General features: G+C 58.1%; 2 protein-coding genes across 8 annotated transcripts in view; both read left to right on the top strand.

Moving 5' to 3' along the window:
- The window catches only part of ARHGEF2 (Rho/Rac guanine nucleotide exchange factor 2), a 113824-nt gene extending 109786 nt beyond the window's left edge, over positions 1-4038 (top strand). For all 6 annotated transcript variants that reach the window (XM_044991029.1, XM_044991033.1, XM_044991032.1 and 3 more), the window contains 3 exons: positions 36-473; positions 1304-1457; positions 2060-4038. In XM_044991029.1, coding sequence (XP_044846964.1) covers positions 36-473; positions 1304-1457; positions 2060-2145 — 678 coding nt within the window. In that variant the 3' untranslated portion in view covers positions 2146-4038. The remainder of the gene's footprint in view (positions 1-35; positions 474-1303; positions 1458-2059) is intronic.
- A 2342-nt stretch (positions 4039-6380) lies between these two features.
- LOC123351924 (tyrosine-protein kinase Fer-like) lies at positions 6381-13695 on the top strand. 2 transcript variants are annotated; one of them, XM_044991615.1, is made up of 10 exons: positions 6381-6535; positions 7453-7665; positions 8442-8570; positions 8960-9013; positions 11432-11550; positions 11643-11737; positions 12024-12147; positions 12372-12529; positions 12948-13070; positions 13477-13695. In XM_044991615.1, the coding sequence occupies exons 1-10, from the start codon at positions 6461-6463 to the stop codon at positions 13617-13619; spliced, it is 1233 nt and encodes a 410-aa protein (XP_044847550.1). In that variant the 5' UTR covers positions 6381-6460; the 3' UTR covers positions 13620-13695. The 2 variants fall into 2 exon arrangements, with proteins under 2 accessions (XP_044847550.1, XP_044847551.1); XM_044991616.1 differs by lacking the exon at positions 8960-9013.
- Positions 13696-15685: the final 1990 nt, after the last annotated feature.

Here is a 15685-nt window from a genome sequence, read left to right as displayed (position 1 = left end):
ACGACAGCCCCGGTGACGCCCTCTCCCCTCCCCAGGCCGCCGTGGTTCAGCAGGACACCATCCTGGAGCTGCAGCTCTACGACGGGGGCGGCCGGCAGGAGAAGCTATCGCGTGCCAACTCCCGCAAGGGGGGGCCGGGGGACGCGGCCGTGGCCAAGGCCCCGGAGAAGCAGGCCACGGAGCTGGCGCTGCTGCAGAGGCAGCACACCCTGCTCCAGGAGGAGCTGAGCCGGTGCCGCCAGCTGTGCCAGGAGAAGGTGCAGGAGGCCGGGGCGCTGGAGGCGCGGCTGCGGGAGAGCGAGCAGGAGCGGGCCCGGCTGCAGCGCGAGGCGGAGGAGGCTCGCAGGCAGGTGGCCGCGTTGCGGCCAGAAGGGGGCGCTGCCGAGGCGGTGTGGGTCCGGAAGGGGGCGGAGCCTCGGAGGCGGAGCCTGCCCGCGGGGGACGCCCTGTATCTCAGCTTCACCCCGCCCCAGGTATGGTTACCCACGATGCACGGCGGCGCCTGGGGCGGGGCAGCATTGCGAACCCGCTGCTCAAGGGCTGCCGGCAGGGCTAGGGGTCGGAGGCGCGGCAGGGAGCCCCTCAGTCACCAGTTCGACTCCCGACGGGGTCGGGAGTAACCCAGCGTCCTGAGCCATGACGCTGGGCGTGAAACCCATTTGCTGGGTCTCGGCTCCGTGGGCAGCAGATGGGTGGCACAAGCTGGTCCCAGGCAGGGCAGGGCGAGGCGGGAGGTCGCCCTGCCGTGTTGCTGTCCCCAGGGCTCTTGAGCCGAGCTGAGCCAAGGCATTCACACGCCGCCCTTCCCCGGACAGCCCTCTTGTCCCCGTGCTGAAACGGGGAGGCAGCTAGGAGCCTTCTCTGGGGTTTCCCTCTGCCCCCCAGCACAGCGCACCGCTGGTTCCTGGTGCCCGCGGTCAGTCTGTGCGGGTCCCAGACAGCGAGTGCAGGAGCAGGATGTAAAAAACCCTGGGTGCAGTTTGATTTGGAGCTGGAAAAAAATCTCTCACCCCCTAAAAAAAAAACCCCACAACCCCGTCGTACCTGCTTCTTAGCCCCCCATCCAGGGCAGCGTCACCCCCTGCGCCATCCCCTCCAGATCCTAGGCAGGGTCCCTCCCCCCGGGAGCCCGTGACACAAGGATCCCATCTTTCAGCACAAAACCCTTGGAGTCCTTGGTCCTCCCCGTTCCTCGATTGGCCCTGCTGTCCTGCCCGTGTCAACGGGACTTGGTTTGAAGCCCTGCTGCTGATGACACCCCCAGGGCCACCGCGTTGCATTCACACGGGTCCTCTTTCCGCAGCAGAGCCGAGGGAGCAACCACGGGAACCTGTTGCCAAGCGACCGTGCCTTAGGCGACGGCCCCGCCCAGCTGCAGGAGGGCGACGAGGACTCTGAGGCGCTGTCTGAGGACGAGGGCGTGGCCAGCCACCCGTCTCCGCCTCCCAGCCCGCGAGGTCAGTGTGGTGCATGTGGCGGTGTCACCCCCGGCCGTCGCCACAGCCAGCTATTAATGCACCCAGACCCCTTTGCTCAAGGGCAGGGGGTTGCGCGCTCGGCTCGGTGCGGGAGGCTCTGGGTTTGATCCTGCCCCTGGCGTGCGTATTTCCTCCCTGTGCAACTTAGCAGGAGCTTTGGGGCTTCAGGGTAACGAGGCTGCATAGGGTCCGACATGGAAATGGATGAATGATTTGGGGGGACGGGACCTGTCCTGCACTGGGCAGTCTCTGGTGTCCCTAAGCATTACAGTGGAACACCCAGTTCCCCGGCCCTTCTCCAGAATGGTGCATCTGGGAGTCAGGACTCCTGGGTTCTGTTCCCAGCCCTGGGAAGGGAGCGGATTTAGTGGCTCAAGCAGGAGGGGCTGGGAGTCAGGAGTCCTGGGATCTGGGTGACCTTGACCAAGTCCTCCCCCCACTTGTGCCTCAGTTTCCTTGTCTGTACAATATGGGTGGGTGATGCTGTGCCCCGTGGTGCTCTGGGAAGGGGGTGTTAGTCCATGAATTAATGGACGTCTTGGTGCATGAACTTATCAGTTGGGGTGTTTGGTTCCTTGCAGATTTTTCGAGGATGCAGGACATTCCCGAGGAGGTGGAGAGTGGCCAGGAGATCAAGGACGGAGAGGGCGGTTCCTTGGACAGTTAAAGCGGGGCCCCGACCCCCCTACTTCTCCGCCCACCCATTGCCAAGGGATTGACGCTGCTGCCACAGATTTCCCTGGCCAAAAACGGGAAGAGACCCTGGGAAAAACGGCACCAAATACAAACCAAATTGTGGAGGGGGAGCAGGACCACGGCCCGGTTCCCGAGCTGCCCCAGGACATTGGGCTCATGGGATGTTTTTTAACTCTTTGACCCACGGCTCCTTTTTTTATTCCTTCCCCTGGGGAGGGGGCGGCCGGTTTGCCACGGCTTCCCGAGCCAATTAATTTATTTATTTTGTTTGTTGGGGCGGGAGGGACCGGAAGGGTTCGGATTATTTGCCGTCCTTTGGCTGGGAGCCGATCAGACCTTGGGAGGAAGCCACAGGTGTCTGATATCCAGGGCAAACGTTAATTTCCCCCTGGCTGGTTTGGTCAGACGCCAGCCGGATGAGTCCTCCCGTCTGGGTCCATTCTCCGTGACGTTGCACGAAGCTCACACTAGATGTGCCTGTGCGAAAACACACAGAAGCCAACACTATAGGGGGCCCCCTGGCAGGTTGGGGTGAAGGATTTAACCCTTCCGCTGGGGTGCCCAGCAGCAATATCTGGAAGATCCAGCAGTCAGAAGGGACCTTCTGCTGGGAAGTCCGGCACTGAATTGGTTAATTATGCAAGATGTCGCTCGCCCCAGTTGACTCGGAGCCAGGACAAGTGCGAGCCACTCTGGGGAGGAGCCCACATGGTGTGTAACATAAGGGAGGGAACAAGGAACAGACCTCCCACTGTGGCCTGCTCTGTTTTTGATGCTCTCTAATGGCTGCCGGGCAGCATCCCTTAAAGATACAGTGAATGGCCCCAAATCCCATCTCCGGGTATTTATAAGCGGTGGTTCTACTGGCCCTTTAAAAGAAACAAACCTAAAAGAGGCTCCTCAATGTGATGTTTAAAGGGAGGATGGCGGGCGGGAGTTGGAAATGAGGGCGATCTCATCAGGGTTCAGCCCTCTCCCAGATTTTTTTGGGGTGAGGGGGGCACTGTTCCCTGTCCTGGGCCTTCCCCTCCTGCCCCCTGAAAAACAGATGAGCGCGAACAGTCCCCAAATCCCAAGGCCTCCCAGACGTTGCCCCCTGCCTGCCAGCGTGCGAATGGCAGTTGTTTAAAACCCCCTCCTGGTGTTGGGGGGCTGCTGGTGCAGTGGGGATGGAAGAGAGGGAACGTACTTAAGCCCTGGCTGCATTGTTTGCTCCACAGTGTATCAGGCAGCTCCAGCAAAGGGATCTGGGGTGTATCAGAGGGCAGCAGAAAAGCAGGTGGCGGGTTCTTTGTACCAAAGCTGGAGTTCTTTATAATAAAATAAAATAAAATAAAATAAAAAGATGATGGAGGAGGGGACAGTTTGGGGCTCTGATTTTTCCCAGAGGGATGATTGACTTTGGGGTGTTGCCATTTTCCGGGGAGTCATCAACGGAGCTCTCCCTTAAAGGAGTCTAATGTACAGGTACCACAGACCATCGAGCCACTGAAAAAAATGCGGCCTCGTTACATTTCATTTTGGGGTGACTCCAAAATCAGTTTGCAGATGCACTAGGAACCACTGCAACATCTGGGCCTTTGTGTTTACAATATTCAGCTGATCTGCTCCTGCTGGCTGGATCTTAGGAGGAAAACAGGGATTGGGGCATGTTGAAATAGTCCCGGAAGGTTTGAGTTTTTCAAAAGTCTGACCACAGAAAATCTTTTTTTTTTAAACACCTGCTGGCCAATAAAACCTATTAATAGAAGATGTTGCTGCAAGGGAGGAATTGTTTTTTAATTAACGCCAAAAAGAGTTTTAATTGGTTTGTTGTTTCCTGTTGATTTAACTGTACAAAAAAAATATTAAAAAATCAACCCCCCCCGTGTGTGTGTGCTGGATTTACTCGAGTCAAAACAATCTGCTTGAGAGAAACTTCTCGTGAATTTTTAACGGGTGTCTTGGTTGCTTACAAGATTCAGGAGGCTGGGGGGTTGCCAGCTGCAACCCTGCAAAGAGGAGCCTCCGCCGAGCTCATCGGCCGGTGGAAACTGGACGTGTGCTTTTCAATCATTGCAGTATTGGGCAGCCCAGAATGCTGCGTGAGGCGGAGCCAGTGGCGCAGCAGGGGTACGCTCTGCAGTCAGTGATGACCAGTGCGGTGCCAGAGGGTACGGGGGAAGGAGGGGGCACTCTGGGTCAGTGCTGACCCCAATGCCTCACTCCAGTGCTCTGCTGCAGGGGGTCAGCCCGGACTCACTCCAATCTGGCAGTAGGGGGCGCTGTGCTGCAGGGGACGAGTTTCTGCTGACCCCCGTGTGGCAGTAGGGGGCGCTGTGCGGCAGGGAGCAGTATCTGGGAAGCAGCCCCCTACTGACGAGTGGAGTGGAGTGGACGAGTTCTCTAGAATCCCGTTTACAAGGCTGGCACAGTCATTGGGGTGGGGATGGGGGTGAGATTTGGGGATGAAAAGTCCAAACGGCAGGCGGTTTGTATTGAATGTAAGATGTTTCTGGTTTAATTCGTGGTGGTGGGCTTGCAGCCCCTAGGGTTTTCCATAGACTTCTTTGTTTTTTAAGCCAGAAGCGCCCACAGCGACCCCTTGTCTGGCCCGTGCGACTCAGACACTCAAAGCCTGTCCCGTAACCTTGCTGGGAGGGGCTAACATGCATCTTCATCGCACGAGACACCTCGGGGCTTCCTTCTGGAGGCTGGGGGTCGCACAGGGCATTCTGCACAGGTACCACTTTGAAGCTCTGACATCTCCCAGCAGGGGACTGGACTGATCAGCTGGTCGGGGGGCAGGGTCCAGCGAGGCTGCTGTGAGGCAGGTGCGATCCTGCTCCAAGCTCCAGGGGGTCAGTCCCCGCAGGCCGCCCAGCCACAGGGCATCCTGCTGCTTTCCAGGGGTTGAACTCTGGCTGGGGCCAGATCCTCTTCGCTTCCCACCAGCAGCTGAAGTCAGCCCCCGGTCTCTGTTTCGGGGTCCGATCCCTGTTCCAAGAGCAAACTCTTTGTGCGTTTGTGACGACAGAGGCCGGGGGAAGGAGATTTTTGTGATGTAAAACTTTCCACCCGCCAGAGAGACTCCGCCGCCCGTGGGCGCCGGAGCTGGGCTCTTTGAAGCACAATTCCTGGCGCTCCGGCTGATGCCGGTAGCAGACCACCCAGGGCTGGAGTGGAGGGGGAAAGGGGATAGGAGCGCTAATACGTCCTGGAGCCAAAAGGCTTCTGGAGGGAGCTTGGGAAAAGAACCAGATGTTGCTGAAGTATAAACAGCGAGCGGCGTGGTCTGTTTCCATGGCTTTTGCCTCCCTTGCAGTTTGTTTGGATGCAAGCCGAGGCTAGGGCCCTGCAGCGCGAGGGGCTGCAGTGACCAGGCCTGAGAGACGGTCCCTGCCCTGCAGAGCTTGCCATAGACGTGAAGAAAGACAATGGCTGGGGGAGAGGCTGCTTCATAGACTAGGAGGCCAAGAGAGATTAAGGCCGGATTGCTCCGGCCTTAATCTCTAGCAAACCCGACTAGAACGAGAGGGGAAGGAGCCGAGCCTGGGGAAGGGTCAATACACCAACAGCCGGCACCAGTGGGGAAACGTGAAGCAGGTCGGGGCTCTACAGCCATACCCATCTCGGCAGGGCTGGGAGACGACTGATTGGCTCTGCTTCTCGTTGGGAGACTTGTCTGAAGCCCCTCTCCACCGTTCTGGCAGTGCACAGTGGGCCCAAATTCCCTTTAAATTCACTCTAAGGCCCCCTGGCCCGGCCCGAGCGGTGGAAAGGGGCCTTCACGTAACTGAGAATCAGGCCCTATTGTCTTTAAATGCATAGAATGGTATATTGACGCGATGGCTCTTTAACGAAGGGCCTGCGTCATGTGACTACTTCCCGGCGTTAACCCCATCAAGTGGGGGCCGCTCTACGAGGTTGCCCCCTCCACCGTGCTCTGTTCAATGCCAGATCCCCGATGCTGACCTGCCTTCCTTTGGGACACCCCCCACCACATCTTCTGGGGGCAGCTTCGGGCTTCTTCCTTCGGCCTCGGGCTGTTGGACGCTCACCGTTTTCCAGCCCGGCTTTACACGCCCGATCCAGCGGGGCCAGGGCTCCCTTCTTGCTGGGGGTGTAACTCTGAGCATGTCTCTAACGTACACACTCCTCCCAGGGTCTGTCCGGTCTCACGTGACTGCTGATGTCACAATACCCCATTGTCCCCCTGCACGGGCTCCCCGGAGGGTGGCCGGGTGGCAGGTTCCCATGCTGGGTTACGAGGGCCTACGGGTGCCCGGTGCTGCGTGGAATGAAGGATGAGCTGCCCCTCGTGCCAGAAATACGCGTGGGGCTGCACTTACGACAGGCTGCGCCCCGTCAGACCCATCCGGGTACCGTGCGACAATGCAGAGCAAGAGGGAGGCAGGCCCCATAGAAGGGTGTCCCTTATAAGCCCCATAGGAACCCATAAGTGATCCAGGGGCAGACTTAGCTGCTGGTGTGACCTATGGTTCAGGGGGTGTTGCTAGTCCCTTGAGCCAGAGCCCGGTAGGAAGCTTTAGTTCGAGTTATGGAGCCTTGTGCTCTGCTGGTCACCGGTTCAAGCCCTGGTGTTGGGCTGGGAGAAATTCCCATGCAGGGCCGCCCAGGGGTGTGGGGGAGGAAGTGGGGCAATTTGCCCCGGGCCCTGCAGGGGCCCCGCGAGCCCTGGCCCAGCGGCGGTCCAGGTCTTCGGCAGCATTTTGGCAGCGGGGGGCCCTTCAGTGCTGCCGAAGACGCAGAGCGACTGAAGGGCCCCCCTGCCGCCGAAATGCCACCGAAGACCCAGACCGCCGCCGGGTGAGTACAAGCGCCGCAGCTCCCCGGCTTTGCCCCAGGCCCCCTGAATCCTCTGGGTGGCCCTGTTCCCATGATCCGGTGAAGTTGCAGTTAACTACGGGGAACGGCTGCTGCTCCAGATTCAGCATGTAGCAGCCGGGATGGAAAGCGAGTCTCTGCCGGGGGCTGCACCGTAGCCGCTGCATGAGATGAGTTTTCGGTCCACTTAATGCAAAAGCATTCGCATCCCAAATGAACCACCCTGTCCATTGGCACGGCCTGGCCCCTGCATGGGAGTGGCTGGGTGGGGGTGACGGTCCCACAGCGTCCTGCTGGGGAGGTGGGCACGGCAGGGTAGGGTTGAGGCATGCTGGCAGGGGGCAGCGCCTGGTGTGCAGAGGGTTGCCCTGGTCTGTTCTTAAAGGCTGGGCCCGATGGACGCCCTGCGAGCAGCTAACCCTAGATTCTCTCCTGTTCTCTCAATCACAAGCTGCCCCCTCCGGTGCCGCTGGTGCCAGTGGCCCAGAGGCCCCTTGGCCAGCAGGACTGGTACCACGGCTCGCTCCCCAGGCAGGAGGCTCAGGCGTTGCTGACCAGCGAGGGGGATTTCTTGGTCCGCGCAAGCCAGGGGAGGCCAGGAGCCCATGTCCTGTCCGTGCTGGCTGGAGGACAGTGCAGGCATTTCATCATCCAGTGCCGGCAGGTGAGGAGCTCGGTGGGGAGGGGCCGTGATGGTGAGCCCTGCAGGCCGTGCATGCCAACCCGCCAAAGGGTTAATCACCTCCAGGCAGGTTCTCATGCTTGCTCGTGTAGTTGAATTGATCTTTCTGGCCATCCCTCCAGCAGTCGCTGCCTGGACTTGCAGCGCCCAAGAGGAACAGGCTTGGGCTTCTATTTCTGGCTGAGACTGGGCAAGTCACTAGACCTTGTTGTGCCTCAGTTTCCCCAGCTGTAAAATGGTGATGCTGATTTGCTGGCCCCATCGTGCAGCCAGCACTCTGCAAAGGGGGCCTTAGGATAAAGGAAAATCGGGCTCCAAATCTTTAGAGCATAGAATACAGGCCGCTATGCAAATATAGGGTTTTTGTAAGAAATCAGTGGCCACCTGGGACTTCGCAGCTGTTGCCGCTCAGAAGCGCACAGCAGCAGTGGGGCTGGAATTCAGAGCCTCCTGGTCTAGAAACACGGCCCCCTGCTATGGGAGAATCCCCACTGGCTGGGAGCAGTAAAGGGCCTGTAACGCACACAGTGGATTTCTGATTCATTCCAGCAGAGGGCAGTGTGCTCTCTTTCTCTCACTCAAGGCAGCTGATTCCCTGCTCCCTCCCATGGTTTTTAAAATTTGGGGACCCCCCTGAGGGGGACCCATCCAACCTGGCCGCTACACTCCCCTTGTCTACCAGCAGCAATAGCAGCTTCTGTGCCGATCAGCTGATTTCCCCCCCCGCTCGCTCTGTACTGATCTGGGCTCTTCTGCAGGGCGGGTACCAGCTCGAGCCTGGAGGGGTGGGGGCACCCACCATCCCCTCGCTCGTCCACCACCATCTGCAATCACGCCAGGTGCTCACCGCGAAGTGCCCATTCCTGCTGCGGAACCCGGTCGCCAAGGTGAGCCCGCTGCGCTGCTGCATGCCCGGGACCCCCGGCCAGGTGACGGTGGGTGGGGGGTATGGCAGAGATCCAGCGGGGGCTTGCAATGGGAGAAGGGGCCTGGGACAGGGGGTTCACCTCTGCTCCACTCCCCCCCTTGGTGGGCATGGGGGCCCCCTTGGGTAAGGTTATAAGAGTGGATGTGAAAAACAGCTTGGATGGAAAATGTTGGGCCGGCCCCAGAATCAGGCCCATTTCTCTGTGTTTGCTCCAACCCTTGGTAACCCCCCCATTGTCCCCCGGGGCCCGATCCCATCCCCACAGTCAACGAGCAGGATCAGCCCCCCACCCAAGCTATCAGCGGTATTGTCGCCAGCCCTCATTGACGGTGCCTTGTTCTTCTGTAGGCCAAATGGGACCTGAGCCATGAAGACGTGGTGCTGGGGGAGCTGCTGGGCAGCGTAAGTGACTCTGTTCTCGGCGGTGAACCATGTACTGCTCCGCACAGGAAGCCTGATGTTAATTGTGGACAGGGCAACAATCTGACAGTCAGGACACCAGGGCGTTGTTCCTACCTGTGCCACTTCCTGCCTGCCTGGCCTTGGGCGAGTCACTGCCCCTCTCTGTGCCTCTCTAGCATATAAATGAGCATCAGGCCCACCATCCCCCTGGAGAGAGCACAGTGTGTGCATCCCACACCGTGCTGCGGCAAAAATGAAATTCAACAAAGACAGGTGCAAAGATCTAGATGTAGGAGCTCCCCAGCTCCCTCTGCCCTTCCCCAGCGCCGCTCCACCCTAGGTACCCTCCTCGGCTTCCCATGCAGCCAGGTCCTTCTCTCTCTACAGCGAGAGAGAGACTCTCACAGCCTCTGGCCCTCAGCCCTCTTATAGGGCCAGCTGTGGCCTGATTGGGGCATGGCCCCAGCTGTGGCTGCTTCCCCTAATCAGCCTGGTTTCCCCCGTCCCCCTACCCAACCCTCTCCCAGGGCTGTTTTAAGCCCTTCAGGGCAGGAGCAGGGTGGCCACCCCGGTACAGACCTGCCATACAATTTCCATACCCAGATGTGGCCCACGGGCCAAAATGTTTGCCCACCCCTGCGCTATACTCAGCACTGATGAGGCCTGAGGTGGAGTACGATGTCGGGTCCCAGGCACCACGTTTCAGGAAAGATGTGGAAAAAACGGATGCAAGTCCAGAGGAGAGCAACGAAAAGGATTTCAAGGATTAGAAAACATGATCTATGAGGGAAAACTGAAAAAAATGGGTTTGTTTCGTCTGGAGAAGACTGAGGAGAGGACGTGACCACAGTCCTAGAAGGTTGTTCTAAAGAAGAGGGTGATCGATTGTTCTCCTTAACCACTGAGGACAGGACAAGAAGTAATGGGCTTAAATTGCAGCAAGAGAGATTTTTCAGGGTAGTTAAGCCCTAGAACAAATTAGCCAGGGAGGTTGTGGAATCTCTCTCACTGGAGCTTTTTAAGGTCAGGGATGGTCTAGATAAAACTTAGCCCTGCCTCCGTGCAGGGGACTGGACTAGAGGACCTCTCACGGTCCCTTCCAGCCCGATATTTCTGTGCTCTAGAGGGAACTCTAAATGTATCTGCTCATTGCCTCCGCCCTGTCTAGTAACATATGGACGAAATCCCTTTAAAAGTTACACCTCTCTGTGGTGCTTGTATCTGCCTTAGGCATTCACTTCCTAGTCCCTTTTGTTCACTACGTCCTCAGCACTGAGGTAATGACACTAACCACAGGGCGCCGTGAATATTTCATACAGCAGCTGCCATCCCGTCTTCGTCCCGTGTTAGGAAATACGGATCTGATGGTTTCGTGCTGCCGTGGCCCGTAAAAGGCTCTCGGAGCAGTGATGAGGGGCGGTGGGTCTAGGGGGTTGGAGGGCGGACAGGAGTGTAATGCACCTTGCTAAGGGAAGGGGAGGGAAGGATAATGGTGGGAAGGGTCTGTGGTGTCTGTCATGGCACGGCCCTGGGCGAGTCAGCAGCAGTGGGACATCTGCATCATACGTCAGAATCCCTAGTTCTTACCTAGCACTTTTCATCCTTAGAGTGCCAAGTACTTGGCAAAGGAAGCGGGTACCATTATACCCATTTTGCAGATGGGGAAACTGAGACAAAGAGAGGGGAAGTGACTTGTCCAAGGTCACCCTAGTGGCAGAGCTTGGAATAGCACCCAGATCCCCCCGACTCCCAGTCCAGTGTGCTATCCGCTAGGCCACACAGCCGCTGAGCAGTAAGATTTGTTGTTCGGTGCTGTGGTTGGCATCTCAGGTGCAGCCCTGATGTCACTGGGAGCTCAGTGGCCTCTGCAAAATGAGCTGGTGGGTGTCAGGATGATGTCTGCAGGACAGGGGTCGGCAGCACAAAAACCCAGCCGTGCTGTGGGCCCTGCTTCGCTTGCAGCCTCAAAAGAGAAAGCAAGGAGACATGCCCAGATACCAAGGTGATGGGCTCTGTCTAGGAAGCTGCAGAGAACAGAAGGACTGAATGGGCCAAACTCTCCTTTCATCCCTCGGGGGGAATCCTTCCTGGCAAGGGCACATTGGCAGGGGGTCGGTGTGGCAGGGAGGCCCAGGCAGCTAGAAAGCACTCCAGCCTTCAGAGCTTGCAGGCTGACACAGTTTGAGGGGAAGGAATTGGGTGTGCAGCCCCTTTAAATTTCTAAGCACTCCGCCGGTGGGTGGAGACAGCTGCCCTTTTGTTCTGGGAGTGGCTGCAGCGTGCTGCCAAGTGAGGGGGTGCACACACTGTGCTCTCTCTATGGAGAGGCGGGGCCTGATTTCCCTTTGGCATGTAATGCAGAGCAGGCCTTGTTCTGCTGCCTGATCACTGCCCCGACCGCTGTTTCTCCATCCCCAGGGGAATTTCAGGGAGGTGTATAGCGGCCGCCTGTCCTACGACAACACCCCTGTGGCTGTGAAAACCTGCAGGGAGCACCTGGCCCCGGAGACCAAGCACAAGTTCCTCATGGAAGCCAGGTCAGCCAGCAATGGGGTCTGACGGCCCAATGGGCGAGGGTCCTGCCCTGTCGGCTCAGAGGCTCATCCCTCTGCTCCTTCCTGTTTCTAAGGATCGTGAGGCGCTACAGCCACCCGAACGTCGTCCGGATTATTGGCGTCTGTGCCCGGAAGCAGCCTGTCTTCATCGTCATGGAGCTGGTGTCGGGTGAGCAGGAGAACTCGCTGCATAACAGCATGCGCTGCGTGTCTGCCTGTGACCCCAATGCACCTTGCCTCCTGGGTGCAATGTCAGGCCTGCTGCAGCAGGGTTGGGAATGTCACCGCCTAGTGGTCGCAGCCTGAAGTGCGTGCATGCCCTATTTCCTGCGCAAAACCTAGCGAACGGGGCGTTCGACTGCGGATTGAAATCCAGCCATAGCTGGTGAGTTGGCGTGAGGGGCACGGATCATCTGGGCCTTTTGTTCTTTCGTTCCCTCTCTCCCCCCACCCAGGTGGGGATTTCTTATCGTTCCTCCGCTCCGAGGGGAGCCGGCTGTGGGTTCAAGACCTCATCCACTTTGCAGTTCAGGCAGCCGCAGGGATGGCCTATCTGGAGAGCAACGGTTGCATCCACAGGTATGGATGAGACCCCCCCACCTTGCAGCACGGAGAACTGCACCCGCTGGGAGGCTAAGGTGACATCCCGGGTACCCAGAGGGTCAACAATTGCCCTGAAGAGTGAACAAAGTCCAGCACTAAAGCTCCGTGTCTAGCTCCCCTGCTGGCCAGTCCTGCATGCTGCATCCAGGGAGTATCCAGCCAGCGCCCGGGTGCGACTACCCTCCCTCCTCTCCCCGCAGGGACCTGGCGGCCAGGAACTGCCTGGTGGGGGAAGGCAACGTGCTGAAGATCAGCGACTTCGGCATGTCGCGGCAGGAGGCCGACGGCGTCTACGCCTCCCGGGGAGGAATGAAGCACATTCCCATCAAGTGGACGGCGCCGGAGGCTCTGAGATACGGTCAGGGGCCGGGGAACAGCTCACTCCTCGCTGAGCTTTTACAGCGGTCGGGGCAGGAGGAAGGGGCCTGGGTCCAGGAAGGTCTGGGGCAGGGGCGGCTGGTCAAGGCCAACAACATGCGCCCTCCTGGCGTTGGAAGGGACTGGAGCAATTTTTCTCCTGGGTTTGTCTGATATCAGCTGGACACGGGGAGGATGCTCCGGTGCAGAGCGGGCTGATCCGCCCTCCCGGGTGTGAGCTCACTGGTGAAGGCAGGATCCCCCAGGCAGGGGTGGGCCCAGGCAGTTCTGGAGTGTCCTGTATTCTGGGGACGCGTCGGTGGCTACCCTAGCGTCACGGGTAACCCTGCCGATCGCATGACAAAGGGCGACGGGATCGGGCCCCCTTCACTAATGGCCTCCGTGTGGGTTGATGGCAGGCCGGTACTCGACGGAGAGCGACGTCTGGAGCTACGGGGTCCTGCTGTGGGAGATCTTCAGCCTGGGGGCCGCCCCCTACCCTGGCATGTCGAACCAGCAGGTGGTGAACCAGGTGGAGCGAGGCAAGTAGCGTGAGCTGGCGTTTCTCACAGCACGGGTCCTGGACAAGGGGCACACCCCGAGCTAAGGGGGGCGGGTGGCCATGTGCTTAAGGCTCAGGAGACCAGGTTCAGTTCCTGGCTCTGCTGCAGTACTGACGATCGTAGACTCATAGACTTCAAGGTCAGAAGGGACCAGTATGATCATCTAGTCTGACTTCCTGCACAACGCAGGCCACAGAATCTCACCCACCCACTCCTGTCTGAGCTACTGAAGTCCTCAAATCACGGTTTAAAGACCTCCAAGGTGCAGAGAATCATAAGGTACCTCCGTCCCGTACATAGGGCTATTTCCTGCCCTAATCCCCAGCCCCCCGCAGAGCTACCGGCCCCCCGTGCTGTGTGTCTCCAGCCTCTCTTGCCTTGGCAGGTTTCCGCATGCGAGCTCCTCCGCGCTGCCCGGTGGAAGTTTACGACGTGATGCTGAGGTGCTGGGAAGCCAGTCCCAGCCTGCGCCCCAAGTTCAGCGCCATCCATCAGGAGATGACGCAGCTCCACTGGAACTCTGAGTGACCCCGGGCTTCCACTTCCCCTTTGTAATATGTATCCCCCCTCCCCCCTGAAATAATCTATATAAAGCCTCTCAATGCCTTTGCTCCAGGCCCTTCATCTCAATACTTGGAACTTGGTTCCTAGAAGGGCTGGTGGTTTGAACCCACTTTAAATAGTTCCGTGACATGCTGCCGTTAACCAATCAGAGCTCCTCTGCCAAACGATTGGCTGCGGCGAAGGTCAAAATGATTCTCCCCTGAGCCGGTTGGACAGGCTAGGCACCAACTCTGCTTCCCGATTGGCTCATTGGTGAGGAAGGTTGGTGATTTTCTCGTCCTGAACTTCAGATGTTGTCTCCACTTCTGAAGGAGGGTTTAAACCCACAAGGGCTGAGCAATCCAGGCCTGCAGCACAGAGAGCTCTCGGCGCAGCCGATGGAGACGTTCCAAATGCAGGTAACAACGCGACGATGGTTGGGCCAGTGCGGGCCTGGGCGCTGCTTCGTTGTCGTCCGTGAAGTCCTGGTCACTGCTGCTCTGGTCTGGGTGTGGCCTGTGGATTTAGCGGTTCTGTGAACATCGGACTCCAGCGTGGGTTCACCTCCATGAACGAGGCCCCGCCCCTACTCCCAAGGCCCTGCCCTTGCTCCGCCCCCTCCCCTGAGGCTCCGCCTTCACCCCACCTCTTCCCACCCCAGCTCTAACCCTCCCCCCGAGGTCCCCACTTGCTGCTTTCCACCCTCCCCCAAGTGCCTTTCCCAGCCACCAAACAGCAGATCATCGGCACCTCCAAACAGCTGTGACTGATGGTGCTGAGCACCCACTGTTTTTTTTCCATGGGTGCTTGAGTGCCCCCATGGAGAAGGTGCCTATGGATCCAAGGGCCCTCTAGCCAAGCATCCGGTCTCTGGCACTGGCCAGCCCCAGCCGCTTCAGAGAAAAGCGCAAGAACCCTGCGGTAGGAATAACCTTCCCCTGCAGAAATCTCCTCTTTTCCCACAGTAATCAGAGGTTGGTTTATGCGCTGACACAGAAAGGTTTATAGCCCTTCCAATCTCTTGATGTTTAGTATGAGCTACAATACCTCTGTTTGGTCTCACTAGCCGTATAAATCACAGAAATGCAGGGCTGGAAGCGCTCTCCAGAGGTCAGCGGGTCCATCCTCACGCTCTGTGGCAGGATTAAATAGACCTAGACTATCTGGCTTCCTCTTTGGAATCCTGCTGACTGCTTGACCTCAATGATCCGTTGTGGCAATGAGTTCCGCAGGCTTAACGGTGCAATACATGGTGGGGAAAAACCCACAGCTTCATAGTGGTTTTTGAATCTTACTGGGAACACCTGATCCAAATCCTTCCCCCCACACCCCACAATGTTGGGAATGTTTGGCTCTGAACTGGCTAATCTCTTGTCAAGATCCACCTTCTCGTCTGGCAAAGATAAGAGGCCGGGTGATCGTAGAATCACAGCAATGTAGGGCTGGAAGAGACCTCGAGAGATCATCTCGTCCTGCCCCATGCACTGAGGCAGGACCAAGTAAACCTAGATCATCCCTGACAGGTGTTCGTCTCACCTCCAAGGACGGGGATTCCACCACCTCCCTAGATAACCTATTCTGGTCTCGCTTGTTAGAGGTTGTTTGCAGGGGGAAAACGCTGGACTAAACGAAGTGTGTAATGAGGTGGATGAGTGTTTAAAGCTCCAGATCTGTGATGGTTAAATAGAAAGAGGAAATTAAAAATCCTTGTCCATCCGAGCAAAAGCAGAACAATTAGAAAAACACGCACAGTCCAAATGACGCTCATTACAGGCCGTGATGTACAGCCAGTTGTGTTTGGCCAGACGGGAGCGAGATAAGGCCCTGGCTGTTGTTTCTTTTAGCAAGCGCGTTGATTTAGAACCTGATTTATAGCGCTTTGTAAATGCTCACGGCTCAGGGCACAGGCTCGCCAGAGTTCATCCCGCAAGCGGCAGCCCTGAAGGGGAAGCCGATCTCTCGATGCCCCTGTCACGGGATGCCCCCCGAGTCGTGCCCTCCAGAGACAGACCCCCAAGGATGGGAGCAGCATCTCTCCACATCCAGGCCTG

Source organism: Mauremys mutica, chromosome 17 (genome assembly GCF_020497125.1).
Source record: "Mauremys mutica isolate MM-2020 ecotype Southern chromosome 17, ASM2049712v1, whole genome shotgun sequence".
Taxonomy (NCBI): Eukaryota; Metazoa; Chordata; order Testudines; family Geoemydidae; genus Mauremys; species Mauremys mutica.
The sequence above is the reverse complement of the archived record's forward strand: the minus strand, read 5'-3'. Positions and strand labels throughout refer to the sequence as shown.

What these genes read in the sequence shown, in the direction of transcription:
- LOC123351924 (XM_044991615.1), top strand. Translation starts at nt 6,461, where the DNA reads ATGAGCTGCCCCTCGTGCCAGAAATACGCGTGGGGCTGCACTTACGAC. An exon ending in TCATCATCCAGTGCCGGCAG is followed by an intron (nt 7,666 to 8,441) that starts GTGAGGAGCTCG and finishes GCTCTTCTGCAG; the next exon opens with GGCGGGTACCAGCTCGAGCC. An exon ending in GCCGGAGGCTCTGAGATACG is followed by an intron (nt 12,530 to 12,947) that starts GTCAGGGGCCGG and finishes GGTTGATGGCAG; the next exon opens with GCCGGTACTCGACGGAGAGC.